Source organism: Jatropha curcas, chromosome 9, assembly GCF_041381405.1.
Source record: "Jatropha curcas cultivar XTBG-Jc1 chromosome 9, XTBG_Jcur_1.0, whole genome shotgun sequence".
Classification (NCBI taxonomy): Eukaryota; Viridiplantae; Streptophyta; class Magnoliopsida; order Malpighiales; family Euphorbiaceae; genus Jatropha; species Jatropha curcas.
Genome location: NC_143159.1, coordinates 8021334 through 8048142, shown reverse-complemented (window position 1 = coordinate 8048142; position 26809 = coordinate 8021334). Strand labels below are relative to the sequence as shown.

The window sequence follows — 26809 nt, the reverse complement described above, 5'->3', positions numbered from 1 at the left end:
TCTTTAAAAAAATAAATTTAATTGAAGTATTTTTTAATTTTTTAGGTGTATTTTTTAATTTTTTATGTTCAAATAATTTTTTTTTAAACCGGTTTCAAATTTTAAAATTTTTTAGGTGTATTTTTTAATTTTTTATATTCAAATAATTTTTTTTTTAAAACCGGCATTTAAAATTTAAAATTTAAAATTATGCGATTCGCCGGAAAACCAATCAGAACCGTCGGTTTTGTAATCGGATCGTAACCGGAACCGAAACCGGAACCAGACGGTTCTAAACCGAAACCGGAACCGAACCTTTTATTCCAGCTTTTTTGGAACCGGAACCGCCGGTTCCGGAACCGTGGCCAAGTCTAGGTAAATCAAGACAAAAAATAAAAATAAAAATAAAAAAGAAAGAAAGAAAGAAAAGAAGAAAAAAAAGAGAAGAAAGAAAGAGAGATGAGAGCCAGAAAGGGTGAAGAAAAAAAAAAAAAACAAAAAACAAAGAAAGAAAGAAAGAGAGAACCCAGAAAGGCTGAAGAAAAAAAAAAAAAAAATAAATGAGAGAAACAGATGCCGCAAGCGAGATGATCTTTATTTTTATATTTGATATGTAATCTACTATTCTTGATTATTATTATTTTTGTTATTATTATTAGGGAAGTTTTATTTTAAATTTGGATTTTCTTATAATAAGACATCATTTATTATTATGAAATGTGATTATATATAGATTTAATTATATTTTTCGGAAATAATATATCGAGTGAAAATATAATAATTAAAGGGATTATACATAATTTCAGTGATATAAATATTTTAAGAAAATAATAGTAGAGATAGAAAATATATTGTTATGATATTTTGAAATTTGATTTAGATTGAATATACTTAAAATTCTTTTTATGAGATAATTGCATTAATTAAATTGTTATAAAAAAATTTTGTGAAATTTTAATATTTTCTTTGATTTTTTTTTTCCCAATAACAGGGAGGGTATTAACCCATAAGATCAAGAACCCCGAGGCCAAACGGCCCCTGTACAATCAACACCTGTGAAAAACCGAGTTCTGGCAGAAGGCACATGAAACAAATGAAGTTCAAGAGGAACATTAAAGGCCTCATCTGCCGTTGAATCTGCCAAATGAGATAAGGAAATAAAGTTAAAGTAATATTTGGTTAAATGACTTTGTAGTTAAAATATTGTTAGAGAGAGAAAACACCTCTTGTTGACATAAGAGGAAACACCTTCGCGAAAAAATATTTTTATCTGTTTTTATTTAATTATTATAATTTTTATAATTTCAATTTTTTGTATGCGTATCTTGGATACTTAAATTTCAAAGGGTTGGTGCACCTGCATGATTTTTTGGAATCCACAGCCCAAATGCTGACAACTAATTAATCAAATCACTCATTTTTGAAAGTGATATCAACGACTAATAAATATATTCCGACGAATAAGGAGATTTCCTTCATGTGTTGTTTCTAAGATATTTTTGTATACAATATTATTGATGCTTTTGTAAATATGAAATCAAAAACTTTTCAATTAAAATTGAAAAGTTTTGTATTTGGACTTAAAAAATGGATAAATTATTATTTACCAAAACTTCCTGAGCTCTAATAATAACATCGCCGGTGTTTCTATAGTTTCTCTCAAGAACATTAGCAAAATTATGCATTTGTTATTATTTCAAATTTTCATCCGTTAATGGCTCCTCGTCATTTTAAAATTGAGATAAAATTAATAAATTGAGAGTAAAAGAAAGCCAAAAACCCAGAAGATGGCAGTGAGAGAGCTATTGATAGAGTCTGGCATTTTCTGATGGGATCCTATTGATCTCATTTTGGACAACAGAACTAAAGTTTCAAGATATGTTGCAGTAAAAAAGACGGCGTCCTTTCAAACTCGGTAGATGATGTGAAGGTGAGTCACATGGCGTCCTTCCAAGTTTCAACATTGGGAGCGAGCAACTTGCAAGGATTCAACAAAAATCTGCTAAAACTAGTGGGCAATGTAAAGCAACGCATCAGCGTCAAAAAGCAGTTCATTTGTCGCTTTTAACTTGCCGTAACACGCACTTAATTTTCAGAAAACGACAAAATAAAACAATTGAAAGACTCTTAAATTTTTTTTATAATGGTTGACGCTCCATTTTTATCGTTGCGGTCGATTGTGAAAATCTATCAATTATCTAGTTAATTCAATATTAATAATTTTTCGGATTACAAGATTTATAATCTTTCTAGATATATTAAGCTATGTTTTTAAATTAAATTTTAGATTGGACTAATAATATTTTTAAAGCCTGAAAATAATTAGTCAAAATTCAACAATTATTAATAATAGCCCAAAAAGATAAAATTAAAAAATATTTAATAATTAGTCTAAAGTAATTAATAATTATTTGAGGATAAACAAAAGGAAGATATAGAAAAACAGAAAAGAAGGGATAAGGATTGAGAAGAGAGGAGTCCAAGGGAAGTGAAAAAGGAAGAATCTTATTACTCGGAATAAAAAACAAATAGAGGTAAATTTGGCTCCTAAATACAAGGAGCAAAAAGTCTATATTTTAGACTTTTAAGCCAATTTCAAGGACAATTCACATAAAATAGTTCAATTTAGTTCATTTAAAGTGATTGGACGGTAGCAAATTACGAATATTACTTTTCACAAACACCAAATCAACAACTATCCATCTTTGCAAGAAAGAAGAAGATGCAATGAAATTCTTTTCTAATCTCTTTCTCTTTTTGAAATTGGCTTAAAAAGGTGAAATATGAGCTTTTTACTCTTTATATATGAGTTTAGGGTCTAAATTGTTTTTTTTAAAAATAAAAAGCTAAGAAAGTATGAGCATGTCAGAAAAAAAAAGATGTCCCTGGAAATCTCAATCCAGTGTCTAATGTCGGCAAAGGTGGCGCTGTGATCACTGACGGAGCCAAGGGAGGCTGGGCCTTCATTCACAATGAATTTTTTTGCTTAGTGGTGTAGCTCCTGTTGTTAAGGTTTGAAGTCTTGGGATCAGAACCATGAAGATTGCAGTTTTTTGTTTTTTATTTCAGTTATTTAATAAATATATATAAAATTTCGATTCAACCGGTCCAACTTTTCAATTCATTAAATTCTTATCTTTATCTTTATCGGTACATTAATCTCTCGTAACACTAGTTAATAGTGCCAATGGTTTCACTTTCACGTTCTAAAATAATAAACCTGTAGACAGTAGTCACCAATAATAGTTAAAATGAAAAGGCCCAAAATTGAGGAATTATGCTTTTTTTTTTTTTTGGTGCGGTCCCTCTCTTCTTTACACGTCTCCTTTGACGTGCATATTTCATAGAAAGATGAAACTTCGGTAATGACATTTTGTTTTGTGCATTAACGTTGCAATGGTAAAGGTATAGCTCGCAGGGGTTGAGCCTTCTGCAAAGTAACACCAAATCTATCTTCCATATCCATAGTTTGAGATGTAATCTCATCTTCAAGTTTCCAACCAAAAGAATTAATAAGCGATCCCAAAATTAAGGATAACATACTTGTCGCTAATGGCAATCCAGGGCAAATTCTTCGTCCAGCACCAAATGGAATAAGCTCAAAATTTCTTCCCCGAGCATCAATCTCCGAACCCAAGAATCTCTCTGGCATAAATAAATCTGGATCCTCCCATAAACTAGGGTCTCTGCCAATTGCCCATGCATTGACCATCACTTGAGCATCTTTAGGAACTGTAAAGCCACATATTTCTACATCTACTCCTGCTCTGCGAGGAAGTAGTAATGGAACTGCTGGGTGCAATCTGAAGGTTTCTTTAATGATTGCTTGTAAATAAGCCAGCCTATCAACATCTGAATCTTGTATCAATTTTCCTTTGCCAACAGTTTGCTCAATCTCTGCTTTAGCTTTTGTTAAAATCTTGGGGTTGCGAAGTAGTTCTGTCATCGCCCATTCTAATGTGCTTGAAGTTGTATCAGTTCCAGCAGCAAATAAATCCTTTTCACATGTGGTTGAGAATAAAAAATATTAGTATTTCAATTATTAGTAAATTTTAATATATCATGTATTCACCAGAATTTTTCCGGAGATAAAGGAGCATTAAACATAATATAAATTAAAACAAATAATTTTTAAAAATGAAACACAAATAAGGATGCAACTGCAGATAGAAAATAGAAGAAAGAATAGAACTTACCAAAAACAAATGTTTGATGCAATTCATATCCAAATTCTCATTTTTGTCTTCATTGAGGGAAAGAAGAGTATCAAGCAGGTCGTTTGAAGGAATATAGCTCTGCTGTTTTCTTAACAACAACCGTTCATCGATTATACGATCAAAAAGATCAAACAATACCCCGAAATGAATCGTCAAGCGACCCTTTATACCTTGTGGATCAATCTTTCTAAGTAAAGGGAAATAATCAGCCAAGTTTGTTTTACCAACCTCATCCATAATGCACCTCACAACTTCTTTAAACTCCTTTACAATATCGGAATCCGAATCGCTCAAATCTAAAGAAAATATAGTGGTAGACAAAACATTAAGCATAGCTTTGAAAGCGACTTGCCCAATATCCACAGCAGCACCAAGGCGGCAACTTTCTTCAACTTGGTTAACAAGTTCTTGGATTTTCTTTCGTCGTAAATCTTGATCAGAATCAAGCTTCTGATTTGCAAAAATGTAAGAATTGCAAATTCTTCTAAGATTTCTCCATGGAGCTCCAACGGGTGCCCTGATAGAGATATACTATTAACCATGCATATGTAATAGTATAGCTATGAATGATTTTCTATTGACAATTATTTCTTTGTATTTAATTGGAAATTTGCATTAAATAAATGTTATTAGCATATGAACAATAATTGTGATTAGTACATTTTGTATGTATTTAATTGGACCAAGTAGAGAATGGATGTTTAGTACTGACTGTTAAACATATTCTCTAGGACATTAGAAATAATGTTTATTGTGTTAAGAATTAATCTCAAATAATTCAATAATAACCTAGATCGTGCAAACCACTAGATTCAACAAAATAGATTGAATAAGAAAAGGTTGCGTACCTGACATCGTTGTTCGTCGATCTTGATGTATAGAATTAGGTTTGCAGCCTTCCAGAGAATTGAAGAATCGATTTAGCGGAAGCAGTACGAAAGGAACGTAAAACTGAATCGCATTCAACTCCTCTGGGGACCGCGACCTTTATATACCTGTAGGGTTAGTACAATTCCCATTTCGGTCCTTTAACGAAATAGGAATTATATAATGGTCTCTACACTTAATATCTATAATTAGTTGATACCTCAATAGTCAATTATTCACAATCAATACCACATTTGAAATTGACTTTACAATTGGACTGCTGTACATATTTAATTTTACATATTAAGCCCACAATAGAAAATTAAATCCAATAATCTCCCACTTGGGCGAACATATGTTAAATAAAATACATACACCAAAATGAGCTCAACAAACGCAGTCATACAAGGTATCCAAAAACAATCTCGTCCATTAGTTATATTGATAAAGAGCTGAAGAAACATTCGCCATAGATCTCATGACTAAGTTCATCATCAACTACATTACCAATAACCCTAAATGACATAGATTCATTATAGAAGTGTAGCATGAAAACTACATGTAATGTGATCATCATGTCTGTTTCCAACTGGTCACCAACAAAAGTGAGATCAAGCAAAACAATAATAATAATACAGAGTGTAACCATCAACCAAAATGAGTACTCAACAAAATTTCATAATAAAACATATCCAAAACAAAATAGAGCATTCAAAACATAATGTATACATAAAGAGCAAACTCCCACTAAAACTAGACAGTCTCAAACAAAACGATACCCATATGAGCGGTGTGCTCATGGAAAACTTTCGGTATCACTGCCTTTGTAAGCGGATCCGCAATCATAGAGTTTGTTCCAATATGCTTTAAGGATATCTGTCCACTCTGTACCCTCTCCTTCACAGCCAAGAACTTAATCTCAATGTGTTTTGATTGAGAAGAGCTCCTGTTGTTGTTGGAGAATAAAATGGCTGACCTGCTGTCACAATACAACTTCAGTGGTCTTTCTATTCCACCTACTACACGAAGCCCAGTGACAAGGTTTCTCAGCCAAATAGCTTGATTGGATGCCTCATAAGATGCTACAAATTCAGCTTCCATGGTGGAGGTTGGTACTAGAGTTTGTTTCACACTCTTCCAAGAAATAGCACCACCAGCCAATAGAAAAATGTAGCCAGATGTGGATTTTCTACTGTCTTGGCATCCAGCGAAATCAGAATCAGTATACCCAATGATCTCAAGCTGATCTGATCTCCTATATGTGAGCATATGTCCCTTAGTCCTCTGAAGATATCTCATGACTCTTTTGGCTGCTTTCCAATGATCCATTCCTGGATTGCTGAGATATCTACCTAACATGCCAACTATAAAAGAAATGTCTGGACGAGTACAAACTTGAACATACATAAGACTTCCTACAGCTGACGCATAAGGAACCTTTTGCATTTCCTGAATTTCAAGTTCACTCTTTGGACATTGTTGATTACTAAATTTATCACCTTTTGCAATAGGGGTATCCAATGGTCTAGAATTCTGTATACTAAATCTCTTGAGCACTTTATCAATATAGCTCTTTTGTGATAATCCAAGAATACCTCGAGAACGGTCTCGATGTATCTGAATCCCTAAAACAAAAGAAGCTTCACCTAAATCTTTCATCTCAAAATGCTTTGAAAGAAAAACTTTGGTTTCATGCAACAAGACTTTACAATTAGTAGCAAGAAGTATGTCATCCACATATAAGACCAAAAAGATAAATCTACTCCCACTGAACTTATGGTACACACAATTTTCAACAGCATTTGCCTCAAAGCCAAACGAGACAATTACTTGGTTGAACTTAAAGTACCATTGACGAGAAGCTTGCTTGAGTCCATAAATGGATTTCTTTAATTTGCATACCAGATATTTTGGATCTCTAATTACAAAATTTTCTGGTTGCACCATATATATTGTTTCATCAATGTCGCCATTGAGAAACGCAGTCTTAACATCCATTTGATGAAGCTCAAGATCAAGATTTGCAACTAAGGCCATGATTGTCCTAAAAGAATCCTTCAAAGAAACTGGAGAGAAGGTTTCTTTATAGTCAATCCCTTCCTTTTGAGTAAAGCCTTTTGCTACAAGACGTGCTTTATATCTTTCCACATTATCTTGAGAATCCCTTTTGGTTTTAAATATCCATTTGCAACCAATGGGTTTCTTTCCTTCAGGTAATTGAACAAGATCCCAAACTTGATTGTCTTGCATAGACTTATACTCTTCGTTCATTGCCTCAATCCACTTATGAGAGTCAGAACTCTGCATGGCATGATAGAAACTAACTGGATCATCATCTATCATGTCTACAGTATCCTCATGTTCCTGAAGAAACACTATATAATCATCTGGAATAGCACTTCTTCTCTCCCTAGTAGATCTCCTCAAAGGCATTTGAACAGGCTCTAATTCTTGAGGTTGTTGTATTTGTTCTTGAGGAAGAATAGCATTGTCTTGAATTGGATCTTGAATAGCTACAGGAGCAACTGGAGTCTGTACGCTATCAGAAACAACAAAAGGAATGAGAACCGAATCATCCTTACTTGGTTCCTCTTCAAAGACAATGTTTCTTTCTTTATTTCTCCCTCCAAAATCAACATCCTCAAAAAATGTTGCAATTCTCATTTCAAAAAAAGTTCTGGAAGTAGGATTATAAAACTTGTAACCCCTAGACCGCTCAGAATATCCAACAAAGTAGCTGCTGATAGTTTTGGAGTCCAGTTTTGTTTCATTCGGCTTGTAAGGCCTTGCTTCAGCTGGACATCCCCAAACATGAAGATGCTTTAGACTAGGCTTACGTCCAGTCCAAAGTTCATAAGGTGTTTTAGCAACTGCTTTAGATGGAATCCTATTGAGAAGATAAGCTGCTGTCTTTAACGCTTTACCCCATAGAGACTCTGGTAAAGTAGAATGACTAATCATACTCCTTACCATATCCATAAGAGTCCTATTACGTCTCTTAGATACACCATTCATGCTAGGTGTACCAGGCATTGTATATTGAGGGACAATTCCACATTCCTGTAGGAAAAGCGCAAAAGGTCCTGGACGTTGTTCGCCTGAACCGTCATATTTACCATAATATTCACCACCACGGTCAGATCGAAAAGATTTAATCTTCTTTCCTAGTTGATTTTCAACTTCAGCTTTATAAGATTTGAACACTTCCAAAGACTCAGATTTTTCATGAATGAGATATAAGTAACTATAACGAGAATAGTCATCAATGAATGATATAAAATATCTTTGGCCATTTCTAGCTGCAATATGGAATGGACCGCAAATATCTGTATGAATCAATTCTAAAACATTGGATGATCGAATGGCACCTAGTCTCTTTTGTTTAGTCTGTTTTCCTTTAATACACTCAATACAAGAATCCAAACCTGTGTAATCAAGTGTATCTAAGATACCATCAGAAACAAGACGCTCACTTCTTGATTTGGATACATGACCCAAACGTCTATGCCAAAGTACAGCTGAGTTATCAATATTCAACTTTATTTTGGTACCTCTTGTAGTAACATGCAGGGATTCATGATAACTAGTATCAATGTCTAACATATATAGATTATCACATTCATTCAAGCAACCAGTACCCAAAACTTTTGAATTCATAGATAAAGTAAATACACTGTCTCCAAAAGAACAATGAAAACCAGATTTGTCCAAAAAGGAAACAGAAATCAAATTCCTTCTAAAAGAGGGAATAACAAAAGTATCTATAAGATCCAAAAAATAGCCAGTACTTAAACATAATCTAAAATGTCCAATTGCCTCTACTTCAACCAGATCGCCATTTCCCACATAGACGTATCTTTCACTGTCAGTTGGCTTTCTGTAGTTGAGGCAGCCCTGCAATGAAACACTTATATGAGCGGTAGCACCAGAATCCATCCAATAAGTGTTTTTAGGAGCTGAAGTTAAATTAACTTCACAACAGACTAAAACAAGGTACTTACCCTTCTTTGCAAGCCAAATAGCAAATTTAGGACAGTCCTTTCTCAAGTGATCCGTCTTTCCACAAAAGAAGCATTTTGGCACATAAGGCTTCTTTTGTACTGGATCTACAGCAGTAGCAGCAGCAGGTTTCTCAATAGCCTTTTCAACAGTCTTTGCAAAAGGCCTCTTTCTTTTCTTGTTCTTGCCCTTCCCAGCTGAAGAAACAAAATGAGCACTCTCTCTTTTGTTAGAATTCATCTTTTCCTCCTTATCAACACAATGAGAAATGAGCTCGTTAAGAGTCCATTTATTCGGTTGACAATTATAGGAAGTCCTAATTTATCCATACTGAGAAGGAAGAGAATTCATAACCATATGGACTAAAAGGTCATCTGGTAAAGCCATACCCAGCGCCTTCAGTCTCTTTGAAATCTGAGACATGCTAAGAATATGCTCCCGAACACCACCATTGCCAGCAAACTTCATGGAGGTTAATTTTCCTAAAAGTGTTCCCACTTCGGCTTTGTCATTCTTGACATAAGCCCTCTCCAACTCGGCAAGATAGTTTTGAGCATTGTTCTTTTCAGCTGAGACAGAGTCTCGAACATGTTCTTGGACTCCTTTCTGCATGATCATCAGACCTAAGCGATTAGAACGCTCCCACTTCTCATACTGAAACCTTTGAACATCAGTGCTCGTATCAGTAAGAGGAGCAGGTTCGTCCATCCTGAATGCAAGATCCAAATCCATACAGCCCAGAAAGATCATAATGTCTGATTTCCAAGACTCAAAATTTGATCCCTCAAGTTTAGGGACACAATCAGGATTAAATGACATGTTAGCTGACATCAGAGAAAATAAACAAATAGACAAGTATAAGCTCACAATCCACAAATGAAACAATTCACATAAGTAGAGATCAAAAAATGGAAATAAGATACAGACACAACATTAACATTCTCATCTTTGGATGTAAAACATTAACTTGTAATAAGTATCTCAACGCAGCAATCAAATATTGATAACATAGTCCTGACAAATAATAAATCTTCCTTTGGGCCGATATATTATTGTCATGGAAAATAATCAAACAATTATCACATACTTATTGCCAAACATGTATTTAAAACTCAGCCAGATAGTAACCTTCCTTTGGGCCGATTAACTATCCGCAACGAATTCTAATACACCTGTCTAATATTCTAAAATAAATCAATTCAAGCAATAGAGGTCACTTTGGTGACTTATTGATCAAATCAATTTATTTTAACAAATATCAAACACAATAGGGACTTAATCACTCCAAATTTAATCTCAAGTCGACAAATTAAATCATTTAATTGTAATTAAAACAAAACAATTGCAATTAAATGAATTGATTGTCTAAATATTTAATAATCTAAAATTATTTAGCCCAAATATATATATATATATATAATCTAGTCTTTAAGTCACTAAATTAGAGACTAAGTTATAAAATTGGACTAAATAAATTTGAATAAATAAAGTTCGGGAGTCTAATTTAATTAAATATATGTTTATGGGTCTATACGAAAAAAAAAAAAACAGAAAATTAGGGGGCCTAATCTGAAGTTACAGAAAAATTAGGGGCCTAATCTGAAGTTACAGAAACTTAAGGGTCTAATCTGAAGTTACAAAAAAATTAGGGACCTAATACAAAATTTTCCAGGGACCTAACTGTAATTTTCCATCCCTAACCCTAAAAACCAAAAACCATCAGAGACGGAAACCTCCATTCCGCCGACTCTCTCCAAAGAAACCAGCCTGTTTCTCTTTTTTTTTTTTTTTTTTTTTTTTAAACAAGATCCAGCCAGCAAAAAAAAAAATAAAAAAAATACCAAACGAACAACTAATCGTTAATGGCGTTAGTTCAAAACCTCTTACCTGTTCTTGGAAATCCGAAGAACAGTGAGAACAATTTTTTATTTTTTTTTGTTAAACAAAACCCTCAATCCGTAAACAGTAGGGTAAATAAATAAAAAACAAACATACGAAAATCAATCTAAAATCTAGCGATTATGCACAAGGCTCTGATACCACTTGTTAAGAATTAATCTCAAATAATTCAATAATAACCTAGATCGTGCAAACCACTAGATTCAACAAAATAGATTGAATAAGAAAAGGTTGCGTACCTGACATCGTTGTTCGTCGATCTTGATGTATAGAATTAGGTTTGCAGCCTTCCAGAGAATTGAAGAATCGATTAGCGGAAGCAGTACGAAAGGAACGTAAAACTGAATCGTATTCAACTCCTCTGGGGACTACGACCTTTATATACCTGTAGGGTTAGTACAATTCCCATTTCGGTCCTTTAACGAAATAGGAATTATATAATGGTCTCTACACTTAATATCTATAATTAGTTGATACCTCAATAGTCAATTATTCACAATCAAGACCACATTTGAAATTGACTTTACAATTGGACTGCTGTACATATTTAATTTTACATATTAAGCCCACAATAGAAAATTAAATCCAACATATTGTTCTTAATCTTGATTTATTTTAATATGAGCAAACATTGATTGTCTTGTGCTTTGATTCATTAAAGGGTGAGTTTCATTATTGGAATAATATTCTCGGTGAATTGGGCAAAGATATTTTGTGTTTGTGAAATATTAATTAATGATAGAATCCATGTCTCAGTTTAGAGATTGATGATGCACTTTAAGTAAGCTTATAAGGTTTCATAGTGTAAACCCTGCAGGTGGATATTGAATCCGACACATGAAATAAGTTGAGCGACAATCTTAAAGTTATATTGTGATTTAAATAAATTGTCAGTAAATTATTTAAATGACAACATTTGTAATCTTAACGTGGGGAACATTATTTTATTATGTTGTGGAATTGTAAAATAAATAAGGAGTTCAGTCATGAATTTTTAGTGGAATAATTCATGATTAATTATAATAAAAATATGTTGGTCTACATAGGTTCTTATTATAATTAGTAGCCTGATTTATTTTATTCCTGCGGTCCCTGTAGTGCCCTAATTATTTGGAAAGTTAAGGGTGTATTAAATAATAGATAAATTATTTAGTTTTAAAATAATTGATAATTATTTTAATTAAATAATTTTTTATTTAATTTATTTTATATTAAAAAATATCTTCCTATCGAAGAGAGTTTTTTTTTTTTTAATATAAAATTGCAAAACCTTAAGAATAAAGAGACGCACGTTATTCTATTCTCTGCCACTCAGAGAGTTCCAAAAGAGAGATAGTTAGGGATTACTGCAGAAGATCGTGGGTGACTCCAAGATCTCTGAAAAGAAGACCGGTGAGCGATTTTGCGCTTCAAGAGGTCAGTTTATTGATTTGTTCGATAATGTTTTTAGTTTGCCTCATATGGTTTCGAAGAGGGTTTTTTCCGCTTTATACCCGCTCCCATCAATTGATATCAGAACCATACGAAACTGTATGATGGTGGCTATTTTGTCATGTTTCAATCGTGTATCTATAATCTGTTTTGATTGTTTGATTGGTACATGGTTACAAGAGCTTCAAGAGTTTTTGAAGGACAGCAGCACAAAAGTGCAGTACCTGATACAACCTTTGTTTTTGAAACTGTGGTTTTTAATGGGCATTAATATATAATATATATATATATTTTGGGTTTTGTTTCGATGAACAGAAAAGGGGCAAGAAAAGACGAAAAAAAAAAAAAAAGATCAGTAAATGGAGGTTGAAGGGAAAAGGGGCAGCGGCGGCTAGGGCTTCTTCGTGAAGAAGAAGCTGCTGCTTGCCAAAATTCCTGTCTGGTCCCTCAATTTTTTTAAATTTTATATTTTTGACCCCTGATCTTTAAGTTTTTATTTTTTTTTGACCCTGAATCTTTCTGTTTATTATATTTTAACCCCTGGACTTTAATTTTTTACATTTTGACCTAGAAAGTATCAGTTATTCCGTTTTGGCCCCCTGGAGTTATTTAAATTATAAAGTGAGCCTGATTGTTTCTGGTTTTATTAAAATTGCCTAGACTATTTCCGGTTTTTGTAATTTTGGCCCAATAGTTTCTGTTTTATGCAAAATAGTCCAAACAAGTTCTGAAATTTGCGAAATGGCCCAGAATTTTTCTGCTTTTGCAAGATAAACCCAGAATGTTTTAATTTTTTTGCGTAAATAGACCAGAACACTAAATTTTTAACATTTTCAACCAAAAATGTTAATTTTATTTGCAAAATTGTCTTAAAAATATATTATTTTGCAATTTTGATTATAATTAATTTATTTTAATTATATGAATTAATTTGTGAGTGGTTTTTTATTACTTTCTAGTTGTAATTATTTGCATTTCTTCCCCATCGGAAGATGTCATGTTTTAATATAATTACTGAACTAGTCTAATTTGTCTGTATTGATTTAACTCTCCATCTGAGTAAATTAATTAGTGACATGAATCAGATGTAATATTTTCTCACACATTAATGTTAATTTAAGAGGCATGTTATCTCCCATCGAGTAGTATGTGCCGGTCTTATCTAATTATAATATGCAAAACATGTGATTGGTTGAATTCTCCCATCGAGGTTGCTATTCATGAATGTTGTGAATGTGTATTTTTTTTGAATTGTGATATCAATGTTGTATATTTGCAATTTTGATTTATTTAATGTTTATTATTGATATGCTATTTTTGTTTAATGCATGATATAGAAATGGCATCATTCAGTCCCCTTGCAAACATCTTAACCCAAAACAAACTTGAGGGTCCAAACTATGTTGACTAGAAGAGGAATTTGGACATTTTGCTTACTGCTGAGGAGTATAAGTTTGTGCTTACTGAAGTTTGTCTTGAAAAACCCGGTGAGGGTGCCTCTGAGGAGGTCACCAGAGCTTACCAGAAATGGGTTAAAGCTGATGAGATGGCACGATGTTACATTTTGGCTTCTGTGTCAAATGTTTTGCAACATCAGCATCAGAAGATGGACACAGCTTTTGACATGCTCGAAAATCTCAAGGAGATGTTTGGAGATCAAACTAGTGCAGCAAGGCAAAATGCACTGAGGGATATTCTTACTTCCAAAATGGAGGAGGGAACTCCAGTTAGAACTCATGTCTTGAAGATGATGAGTCTTCTGAATGACATGGAGGTTCTTGGTGCTGAGGTTGACAATGCTACACAGATAGAAATGATCTTGAACACTTTGCCAACCAGTTTTCAGCAGTTTCGTTTGAACTATAACATGAATAAGATGGATTTCACTCTGTCTAAGTTGCTGAATGAGCTGGTGGCTGCTGAGACTATCATTAAGCAAGGAGCTGCACCTGTTGTGCTTAATGTTGAGCGAGGCTCTTCTTCTGCCCTGAACAAGGGTAAGAAGAAGAAAAATGCTCACAAGGCTAAGCCTAAAACAAGTGCTGCATCTACTAGTGCAAGTGTTGCTGTGAAAAAGCCTAAGGGTAAGTGTTTTCACTGCAAGCAACCTGGGCACTGGAAGTCACAATGTCCAACATGGTTAGCCAAGAAGAAGCAAGGTATGTCTCTATTTTATATGCTGATAGTTGAAACTTAGTTAGCGATGTTGACTACACTTCAATGGTGTGTAGATTCTGGAGCCACTAATCATGTCTGCAATTCATTGCAACAGTTTCAGGTAACTCATCAGCTAAATAAAGGAGATGTAAGCATTTTTCTGGGAGATGGCACAGAAGTTGCAGTTCTAGCTATAGGAAATGTTTCTTTGAATTTTGAGAATAATAGAACATTGTTTTTGAAGGATGTTTTATATGTACCTTCAATTAGAAGGAATTTAATTTCAGTTTCTAGTTTGAGCAAGAATGGATATTCGGTTTGTTTTAATGAATTTTATGATGATTCTGTCGTTATTAAATTTAGAAAACAAATGATATGTTCTGGCTCAATGATTGATGATCTTTATATTCTCAAAGTTTCACCTGAACTGCAAATTCCTAATTCTGAAGTTAATAACTTTGATGTCATTGTTCCATTGAAAAGAAAACGTCCTATTGAATTTAGTCATACCTATTCATTTAAGGCTTGGTCATATTAATTTAGATAGGATTTCTAGGTTGGTCAAGGATGGACCATTGAGTTCATTGAAAGTGGAGGCACTACCAACCTGTGAATCTTGTTTAGAAGGTAAAATGACTAAGAGGCCTTTTCCTATAAAGGGTAATAGAACTAATGATGTACTTGAATTAATTCATTCTGATTTGTGTGGTCCAATGAGTGTCCAAGCTAGGGGTGGTTTTGAGTATTTTGTGACTTTCACAGATGATTACTCAAGATATGGATACATTTACCTGTTGCGCCGTAAGTCTGAATGCTTTGAGAAATTCAAAGAGTTCAAGGCAGAAACGGAGAAACGACATGGAAAATATATCAAGTCGTTACGGTCTGACCGTGGTGGCGAATACCTCTCTAGGGAATTCATTACTTATTTATCAGAATAAGGAATTACTTCACAGTTGTCTGCACCTGGTATGCCACAACAGAATGGTGTAGCAGAAAGAAGAAATAGGACGCTTATGGAAATGGTTCGATCAATGATGAGTTATTCAGATTTGCCCATTTCGTTTTGGGGGTATGCCATAGAAACAGCAACATATATTCTGAATTTGGTTCCATCTAAGTCAGTACCTAAAACTCCTATAGAATTGTGGACTGGGCGAAAGCCAAGTCTAAGACATGTTCGGATGTGGGGTTGTCCAGCCCATGTGCTGAAAGGGAAAGCAGACAAGTTGGAATCAAAAACAGACTTATGCTTCTTTATTGGATATCCTAGAGGAACGAAAGATGGTTTATTTTATAGTTCTCAAGATAAAACGGTCATTGTTAGCACCAATGCACATTATCTTGAGGAAGACTATATTAAAAACCATATTCCCAAAAGTCAATTAGCCTTGTATGAATTGAGAGGAGAAAATATACCAACTAGAACCTTTCCATTAGAACAACAACCTAAACCATCAATGGTTGGAGCTGACATTCCATTGCCTAGTCGTAGTGGAAGAAATGTTAGTCGACGAGTAAATCAACATCAGCCTGAATATTCAGTACCTAACATTTCACTACCACCTGAAAGTAGTGGGAGTTATGTAGAAACTGAAGTGGCAGCTGTTGATCCAAATATACAGGAGCACAATGTTGGGGCTTCTAACATTTCATTGCCTCCTGGTGATGACAGACATGTTGAAGTTCCAGAACATGATCAAGATGTAGTCCCACCAGTCATGGACTTGCCGGCTTTACAGCCACAGCAAGATGAAGGTGTGATTGCAGAACCTGTAGTACTTCGTCGTAGTGGGAGAATTAGACGACCACCGGTTCGATATACACTTTTGGGAGAAGCTTTTGATAGAATCCCTGAAGAAGTGAATATTGAACCTGTCTGTTACGATGAAGCACTACAAGATAAAGATGCTGATAAGTGGCTTGTAGCTATGAAATCTGAGATGGAGTCCATGTACTCTAATCAAGTCTGGAAACTTGTAGAACCACCTGAAGGGGTTAAACCCATCGGATGCAAGTGGATCTATAAGAAAAAGAGGGGTATAGACGGTAAAGTGCAAACTTATAAGGCAAGGCTTGTTGCGAAAGGGTTTACTCAGAAAGAAGGGATCGATTATGAGGAAACTTTTTCGCCGGTAGCCATGCTAAAGTCTATTAGAACTCTTCTATCCATTGCAGCTCATTATGATTATGAGATTTGGCAAATGGATGTCAAGACAGCTTTCCTAAATGGAAGTCTTGATGAATGCATCTATATGAAGCAACCAGAAGGTTTCATAAACAATGGACAAGAAAATTTGCTTTGCAAATTGAATAGGTCCATTTATGGGCTTAAATAAGCATCTAGGTCATGGAATACTTGTTTTGACCAGGCGATTAAAAGTTTTGGCTTTGATCAGTGTCATGATGAGTCTTGTGTGTATATGAAATGGAATGGTAGTAAGGTTGTTTTTCTGGTACTATATGTGGATGATATTCTGCTTATAGGGAATTGTGTAGGTATGTTGAATTCTGTCAAAGATTGGCTATCCCAACGTTTTGATATGAAGGATTTGGGAGAGGCTGCTCATATTCTTGGGATTAAGCTTATGCGAGATCGCAAGAAAAGGATGATTGGCTTATCTCAAGCACTTTATATTGATACCATTCTTGCTCGTTTCAGCATGCAGGATTCCAAGAAGGGTTTTTTTCCCTTCAGACATGGAATCACTCTATCTAAGGACCAATGTCCTAAGACACCTGAGGAGATAGAGAACATGAAGGCAGTTCCATATGCTTCTGCAGTTGGAAGCCTTATGTATGCAATGTTGTGTACCAGACCTGATATCTGTTTTGCTGTTGGCATGGTTAGCAGATTTCAATCTAATCCTGGGCGAGAACACTGGACTGCAGTCAAGCATATAATCAAGTACTTGAAAAGGACTAGGGATTATATGTTAGTTTATCAATCTGACGATCTTATACCCATTGGGTATACAGATTCGGATTTTCAGACTGATAAGGACTCTCGGAAGTCAACCTCTGGTAATGTTTTTGTCTTGGGAGGTGGAGCCATAAGTTGGAGGAGTATTAAGCAAACTTGTGTTGCTGACTCAACCATGGAAGCTGAATATGTGGCAGCTTCTGAAGCTGCAAAGGAAGCTGTATGGCTTAGGAACTTCCTTATGGATCTAGGCGTAGTTTCTTCAGTGCAATTGCCTATTACACTTTATTGTGATAATAGTGGGGCAGTTGCAAACTCGAAGGAGCCACGGAGCCATAAAAGGGCAAAACACATTGAGAGGAAGTATCATTTGATACGAGACATAGTTCAAAGGGGAGATGTGGTAGTGACAAAGATTGCATCGGAAAACAACTTGGCAGATCCTTTTACAAAAAGCTTACCAGCAAAGACTTTTGACAGTCATGTAGAAGGAATGGGAGTTAAAGTTATAGATGCATGGTTATGAGTCTAAGTGGGAGATTGATAGAGATATACTATTAACCATGCATATGTAATAGTATAGCTATGAATGATTTTCTATTGACAATTATTTCTTTGTATTTAATTGGAAATTTGCATTAAATAAATGTTATTAGCATATGAACAATAATTGTGATTAGTACATTTTGTATGTATTTAATTGGACCAAGTAGAGAATGGATGTTTAGTACTGACTGTTAAACATATTCTCTAGGACATTAGAAATAATGTTTATTGTTCTTAATCTTGATTTATTTTAATATGAGCAAACATTGATTGGCTTGTGCTTTGATTCATTAAAGGGTGAGTTTCATTATTGGAATAATATTCTCGGTGAATTGGGCAAAGATATTTTGTGTTTGTGAAATATTAATTAATGATAGAATCCATGTCTCAGTTTAGAGATTGATGATGCACGTTAAGTAAGCTTATAAGGTTTCATAGTGTAAACCCTGCAGGTGGATATTGAATCCGACACATGAAATAAGTTGAGCGACAATCTTAAAGTTATATTGTGATTTAAATAAATTGTCAGTAAATTATTTAAATGACAGCATCTGTAATCTTAACGTGGGGAACATATTTTATTATGTTGTGGAATTATAAAATAAATAAGGAGTTCAGTCATGAATTTTTAGTGGAATAATTCATGATTAATTATAATAAGAATATGTTGGTCTACATAGGTTCTTATTATAATTAGTAGCCTGATTTATTTTATTCCTGCGGTCCCTGTAGTGCCCTAATTATTTGGAAAGTTAAGGGTGTATTGAATAATAGATAAATTATTTAGTTTTAAAATAATTGATAATTATTTTAATTAAATAATTTTTTATTTAATTTATTTTATATTAAAAAATATCTTCCTATCGAAGAGAGTTTTTTTTTTAATATAAAATTGCAAAACCCTAAGAATAAAGAGACGCACGTTATTCTATTCTCTGCCACTCAGAGAGTTCCAAAAGAGAGATAGTTAGGGATTACTGCAGAAGATCGTGGGTGACTCCAAGATCTCTGGAAAGAAGACCGGTGAGCGATTCTGCGCTTCAAGAGGTCAGTTTATTGATTTGTTCGATAATGTTTTTAGTTTGCCTCATATGGTTTCGAAGAGGATTGTTTCCGCTTTATACCCGCTCCCATCAGGTGCCCAAGCTACAGATACTTTGTGGTGTCCACGGGCTCGGATTGCTTCAACTACAGGTCTATTACAGAAACTGAGATCGAATGTTTGGAGAACTTGTTTGGCTAAAGATGAAGAAGATATTACCACTATCGTAATTTGACCTAGTTGTAGACTCATTAACGGACCATGGATTTTAGCAAGCTTAGCCAAGGATTTGTGAGGTTTATCACCAAGTTCTAGAAGATTGCCTAAAATGGGTAAAGGTGTTGGGCCTGGTGGAAGCTTGCCGGAACTAGCTTTTTTGCTTCCCTTTGATATCAAAATTACAGCTTGAATAAGGGCTAAGCTTAGTAGAAAAGGAACACAAGCCATCAGTAACTCCATCGCCATCTAATCTGGAAATTTAGTGTTTTTGGTTGAAGTGAAGCCTAATATTATAGTCTGCTTAGAGCACTGATAGATGGCGCGCCACAGCACGACACATATTCTATAATTGTGGTGGGCCACAGTTAGATAGTTGTATACATAATGTAAATGTATTGTGATAGGACAATATGTAAAATTCTATGTAAAAAAAAGGGTAAAACGAACAGTTCAATGATAACAACACTTGAACATGATATCAACATTGTTTAAAGAATACATGTAGTTTGCCTCTTAAACACGTGGGACTATAATTACTGTGACTATTAGGAAGCTCACCATCTAGCTAAGAATCAACACTGTATATATCTTTCAAATAAAAAAAAAACACCATATATGTGTATTGTTACGACCCGTTTCCATGGGCAAGGGCACTAGGGCCCAGGTAAGCTTAAAGTCCCCGAGGCCCGTAGTAAGCCTAACTAAAAACAAATTCAATTTTATCAATGTAAATTCTAAGTATTAAGCCTATATTGCCATGCGAAAACAAACCTCATATTCATATTATAATTCAGCCCAAAATTATAACATCTTAAACTTTTACAAATTAGCTCAGCTTACAATACACCATATTTATAATATGGGCTCACAGAATTATTTCATTTATAATAATAATACACGACTAAAAGTATACAAATCCTACAACTGCGGAGTTCACTAACAGATATATACAGATAAGTTTTCGGACATTTATCTATTTAATGAATTAATACTAAAATTAGAGAATTCTTTTCTAACAAATTATTTCATCTATAATAATAATACACGACTAAAGGTATACAAATCCTACAACTGCGGAGTTCACTAACAGATATATACAGATAAGTTTTCGGACATTTATCTATTTAATGAATTAATACTAAAATTAGAGAATTCTTTTCTAACAATGTAGGAAGCAGAACTTTAGCTAGGAATTAGGAAAAGCTACTTTCTAAAAGATTAAACAAAAGAGATGTGAGTTTATTAATGAATCACAATTACTGCACAACATGCATTTACATGAATGTGTAAATAATTAAATCTAGTCATCCGACTAGTTATATGATCACGCGGGCAGTCACACAAATGGTACAACAACAGCACTTGCAATTATTAACATCTTCACATAATTACATCACGTGAAAATTGGTCTGTGGCGTCACCGAAACCCCTAATGAGCCGTCCTCACACATGACCCACCCTCTCATAACGTGTGCACCAGGGAGTCAATCCCCCATACATGGCCGACCGATCTAATCTTCACTTGACCAGCTCTCTCATTGTTTTTCCATCCTCTTTTTTTTTTTCATACCAACAAAAGGTCACCCTGTGGTTTATCCATATTATCCATATCATATCATTAGATGCACACGAGGTGCCGATCTACCATACGGCCAACGGTCTCGTGTACCGCCCTCACAAGCTCATGGTGATCCACTTCATCCCAACTCCACACATACAAGGCATAGCATTATCACAACACAATTAATCAAGCATTGCAATTAAATACAGACATATTAATCAATTAAACATCGTAATGCACTGTACAATTAGACATCCATATTCGAATGCAAATAAATAAATAAATAGTATTAACAATAAACAATAATAAGAAAATAAATAATAACAATAATAAACAATAACGATGAAAATAGATAAATAATTAAATAAATAATGAATACTAATGATAACAATAATAATATAAATAGAGATAAAGAATTAATCTAATTAAACCTATTAATTATATTATTAATTAAGACTAGCCTAGGTTCTATCAAAATTTTGGTAGAACCTCCCCTAAAAATAGGACTATCTGCCTATTTAAATATCACAATGTTATTATATATTTATCAATCAATAAACACAGTCCATCCGTCGGGCAATCAATCAAATCGAATACCTATCCTGCTTTAAATGACAATATCGCCATTTAACATCCATAACAACTTACATAAGCTTAATTCGTATTCTAAATAACATCATTTATCAGCCATTGGATACATATGTATGTATATACAAGCATATGTGCATAATTAACTTTCACGATTAATTCTTATTCCATATCTTTTCATTGGTACCTAGGCATTTAAAACTTCAAGCTTAACCTCCTCTTACACACTTATATGAATATACCTCATAAGTCGTACATAAACTTATACGTGTCTTTCTTTCTTCATACCAATACAAAAACCAAGTTTCTAATCAAACCTACAACCTACATGCTAACAAATTCGCCATTCGGCAAGAAATTTAGTTATCGCATCAATTCTCATCCCATCATTCTCAAAGTTCAAGTAATAGAATAATGTGGAAGCAATTATAACAACAATCTAATCATTACTTTATAAGGATTCAACTCTTAGCTTCAATTGCATATCAATTTAAATACTTCTCCTAGAATTTTGTTCAACATTAGCTTAGCACCTAGTTTTTCCTCCAATATCATGATTCACAGCGATGATCATCAAGTAAATTTTAAAATTACTTGAGAAGTTAATCCTAATCGTACTAAATTGCTCATTAACTTAATTATAGCCTAAATTTAGTATGAAGAATCAAAATTTCTCTAATAAAATAGCATGAACAGAAGCTAGAAATGAAAATCCCTTCATAAGCTTTGATTTATGCTCAATCCTTCTATCAAATTCGAAAGAAAACATATATTACTAAGAGAAAGGTTGGAAATTGCAAACCCAGTTGCGAAAATGTCGGAAAACTGAATATTTTCGATAAAAGTGACCGGAAACAGCTCCAATAATCAAGTTCCAGTTCTGCCGTTGCTAATTTGGCCGGAGGAAAGAGCGGTGATGTGCGGTAAAGAGACGACAACGACGGAGGAGCTAGTTCGGCCGGCTGGTGGCGGTTCTTGTCGGAAAAGTGCAAGAAACCAAAGAAGTGCCATTGTCCCGGCCGAAGAACGATATCGCAACTCCTTGCGATTTCCTATACCAGCAGGTGAACGACGATGGAGAAGGAGGGAGCGGAGCTACACCGTCGACGGGGATGAAGCTGGAGTCGATGGCTCGCCGGAGAGTCGAGCTAGAGAGGCGACACGATTTTTCGATCACCAACTCGCAAGTCTCCTGCGGCTACTGTGTATGCCAGAAACGAAAGGAGAGAGAGGAAGGAAGGCCGGAGCTACTGCAGTTAGGAGGCGACGTGACAAGGAGGCGCGGCGAGGAGGCGCTGGTTCTGGTGGTCGGAAAAACGAGAGGAAGAGAGGGCGAGAGCGAGGTCGGCGCTAGAGAGGAAAGGAAGAAGAAGAAAGAAAAAAAAATGAGAAAGAAAATCTGGGTTTCTAGACTATTCCAGTTCAAACCGGTTTGGTCCAAATCAGTAATTTGACTCTATTTTTATTTAGTTTATGGATTTTCACCTGGTTTTTGAAAAACTCAAATTGGTTTTCACCTGATTTATTTTTAATTATTTTACTTAGATTTCAGAAAATTTCCTTATTTTACTCAACAATAATAATAATAATAATAATAATAATAATATTTGATTTTAGGATAATTAACATATATGGTGTTACACGCACATATATTTTTATAACAGATCAATAGCTGGAGTTCTATATTATTTCTCGAAAATTTTAAGTGTTCTCAAATCGAAATTTCCAATAACATATTTTTGGGCTTGGGCCCAACTGGCAAATTTGAGCTCGAATCGATACTATATTATATTCGCAGCCTACACAGTCAAAATTTCTGATTTTTAATTTAATAAAAATTTAAAAATTTTGAAAATAAAAATTCATGGTGTTTCATATATATACATAAGAATTATGATGAAAAAAAAAAGATTAAATTTGATAAAGTTATTATTTTTATGAAATTATTAATTTGATTGATTATATTGATTTTGTACTTAATATTTAAAAACTTTATTGTTACAAGAAGAAAGAATATATTGAACTAATATTTTTTTTTAAGAATTTTCATTATAGTGTTTTTTTTTTTTGAAACAAAAATTTTTATTATAATTAAATATCATATACTTTAAAAAATATATTATCGATAATAATAAAGAATGTATTTAATTCCTAATCGATGAAAATTATAAATATAATCTAGACTGAAATATACAAAGTCACATTATATATCAGTAATATTTGCATTGATACGTTAATAGGCATTATAGCATTATTAAAAAATAATAAATTATAGTTTACAAAAGTTAGAGGAATAAAACCTCTAAGAGCACAAACTGGAGTAAGCTACTTCCACAAGAGTCATGAAAAATCCAATTATTTAATCTCGTAAGGTTACTTGTAAGGGCATGAGTACCCAAAGGTAAAGACTCATCATAAGAGACTAACTATATTATATATCGGTTTGCTTTCCTGTAAATGTGATTAACATCTTGAACCAACCTTCACCAAGGAGTAGTCATGTCACCCTTAATCATTTCAATCACCATGTAGCTATTAGTGTTGCCCGAGAGTTGAGTTTATTGATTTAAAGTACTTCACACATGTTCGCGAGTCAATAATTTTTTTTTTTGCCTAATCTAATTTATTAAATGTGTGCACTCCCAAATTTTGTACAGATTTAATGTCAATTTGTGAATGGCATAGGTGATAAATAATAAAATACATTTAAATAAAATATAACTATTTGAGAAAACTTACCAAAAAAATTACATATACTTATAAGTAAAATTATAAAATTATTTTCACAAACTATAAATATATAATAATATTAAAGTCAAATTTCTTAATGTTATCGTCATAATCATTATAAAAATGACTTAACTGATCCAACTCATTATATCTTAAAATCCATCGGATTGAGTTTGATCGCCATATTGAATCAAATTAAAATGATAATAAATATATTTTAATAATAATATTAAACTCAAATTTCTTAATGTCATTGTCATAATCATTATAAAGCTGAACGTCTAGCCCAGAATTTGTCAGGACTATTCCAGTGAGTCCTCCTACAGTGAACAAAAAGATGAACCCTACCGCAAATACTCGGCAATTCAATCTATTATTTATTCAAACATCTACCGAATTGAGATGGATTACACAAAGTAAATTGGGTTAAGACGAGTCACGTGAAGTCCTAGGACCTATCACTTTCAACGAAAAGAGCATCAATCCCTATTGATTTTGCCAACTTCAATTTGTTTATTACGAATAGTAGCTTTGTATAGCTTTTTATGCTAAATTCTAATTTAATTGTAATATATATCATGCAAAATCAGTCCTACTAAAAAAATAAAAACATAAAAAACGAAGACAATCCTTAATTTAATAAACACAATTAATTATTCAACAACTAATAATTAATCACAATTAACAACTATTATTAATTGAACACAATTAACTATTGCACTTTCATTTAATTATTGCACTTTCATAAATTAAAATGACTCCTTAATTAATTCAGGATTCACAATTATTATTAATTGAATACGAATAATTATTTAACTATTGTAAAAATTTAAAAGACTATTAAGTTAACAATTAACAACCTAATATTAATTAGTACTTAGGAGCTAATTAAATTTAAAAATTAACTAAAATCATTATATATTTCTTTTAAATTAGAAATAATTTAATTCTAATTAAGTAAATAAGTCTTTTAACTTTACGCCACACAATAAATTGGCTTATATTTTTGTATATTCATATAAATAAATAGATGACGTCCATCTAAAATTATTCTCTGTGTAAATTGTTTATTTATGTTATTGATAAAGTTAGATTACATTACTCATTCTGTTTCAAAATATAAATCATTTTTAGTTTGTTATTTTATCCCAAAATATAAGTTGTTTTGTGTATTTCAAGAAGTAATAAATGATGTTTTACCAATATTGCCCTTATTTACACTAAATACAATAAATACTTCAGAAGCAACTATTGATTTTGAGATAAAAGATAATTTGGTTATTTTACCTTTGAGTTTGTTATAATTTAGATAATTAATTGCTTTCTTAATCCTTGTGCAAAAACCTTAAACGATTTATATTTTGGGACAAAGAGAGTAACTTTTAGCTCAGACATGACTATAGTGTAATTATCTAATCCTCGTATATTCATATAACATAGAATATCATAATACATTGTGAATATAAGGAAAAATTGGATAATAATAATAAGTAATTTTTTACCCAAAAACTCTCTCTATAAAATTCCAACAACTCACTAATTTCATATAATTTTTATTGTTATTTTTTTGGGCTGAATTTTTTTTTTCATTTATCAAATATATTTTTTCTTCTATTACAATTAAGGTGGTTGTATTTGAAATTTAATTTCCAATTTTCCAAGTTAAGGGGCGCGCAATTTGATGTTTAGAGGGGCGGGAAATTAGGAAGGTGAAATTGAAACTTGGATTATGTGTTACATTCAAAGCCAACTGAGCATTAATCAAATTACCCATTTATCCTTTACTTACAATCTCGAACTCAGACAAAAAGTCTTCTCTGCATTATACATGACCCCTGCATCTCAACTTTTTTGTCAATTAAAATAGTGTCATGGCTTGGCACGAATTGTGCCATCTATAATTTTCCTACAAATACTCAAAAATATAAAAAAGGAGATAAGGATTGAGGAGAGAGGAAGAGTCCAATGGAGTGAAAGAAGGAAGAACCTTATCATTAGAAATAAAGAAAGAATAAAGGGCAATTTGGCCCCTAAATTTGTATACAAAGAGCGTAAGCTTGTATTTCACCTTTTGGGTCAATTCCAATAGCAATTCATATAAAATAATTCAATTTAGTCCATTTAAATATAAGTTAAAGCGTGTGTCCATTAGGACTAGAATGAAACGATTAGACCGTAGCAAATTACTAATACTACTTTTCACAAACACCAAAATCAACAACTATCCATCTTTGCAACAAAAGAAGAGGAGACAATGGAATTCTTTTCTAATCTCTCTCTTTTTGAAATTGGCTCAACAGGTTAAATATAAGACTTTTGCTTTTTGTATACAAGTTTAGGGTCTAAATTATCTTTTTCCAATAGAAAACTAGGAAAGCATGAGCATGTTAAAAAAAAAAAAAAAGAAGGATAAAAGCGAGATTAACCTGAAAGCTAGAGAAGAAAAAAGGAAAAAAAAAAGGTTCTATAATGCCAAAGGCCAATGTTGAGCAAATGCAGCCAACAACGAATATCACTGGAAATCTCACTCTAGTGTCCATTGTCGGCAAAGGTGGCGCTGTGATCACTGACGGAGCCAAGGGAGGGTAGGCCTTCATTCACAGTGAATTTTTCAGCTTAGTGGTGTAGCTCCTGTTGTTAAGGTTTGAAGT

At 33.3% G+C, this 26809-nt stretch overlaps 1 protein-coding gene across 1 annotated transcript; it reads right to left on the bottom strand.

The window, feature by feature from the left end:
- Positions 1-3071: 3071 nt before the first annotated feature.
- LOC105629204 (geraniol 8-hydroxylase) lies at positions 3072-19525 on the bottom strand. The gene is made up of 3 exons (XM_089725640.1): positions 19143-19525; positions 4176-4713; positions 3072-3976 (listed from the first exon to the last, which is right to left on the bottom strand). The coding sequence occupies exons 1-3, from the start codon at positions 19523-19525 to the stop codon at positions 3365-3367; spliced, it is 1533 nt and encodes a 510-aa protein (XP_089581766.1). The 3' UTR covers positions 3072-3364.
- Between the last annotated feature and the right edge of the window lie 7284 nt (positions 19526-26809).

Coding starts and splice junctions, on each gene's coding strand:
- LOC105629204 (XM_089725640.1), bottom strand. CDS start 19,525: ATGGCGATGGAGTTACTGATGGCTTGTGTTCCTTTTCTACTAAGCTTA. Junction 4,714..19,142: donor TGGGCACCTGATGGGAGCGG/GTATAAAGCGGA, acceptor TATCTCTATCAG/GGCACCCGTTGGAGCTCCAT. Junction 3,977..4,175: donor GCATCAAACATTTGTTTTTG/GTAAGTTCTATT, acceptor ACATGTGAAAAG/GATTTATTTGCTGCTGGAAC.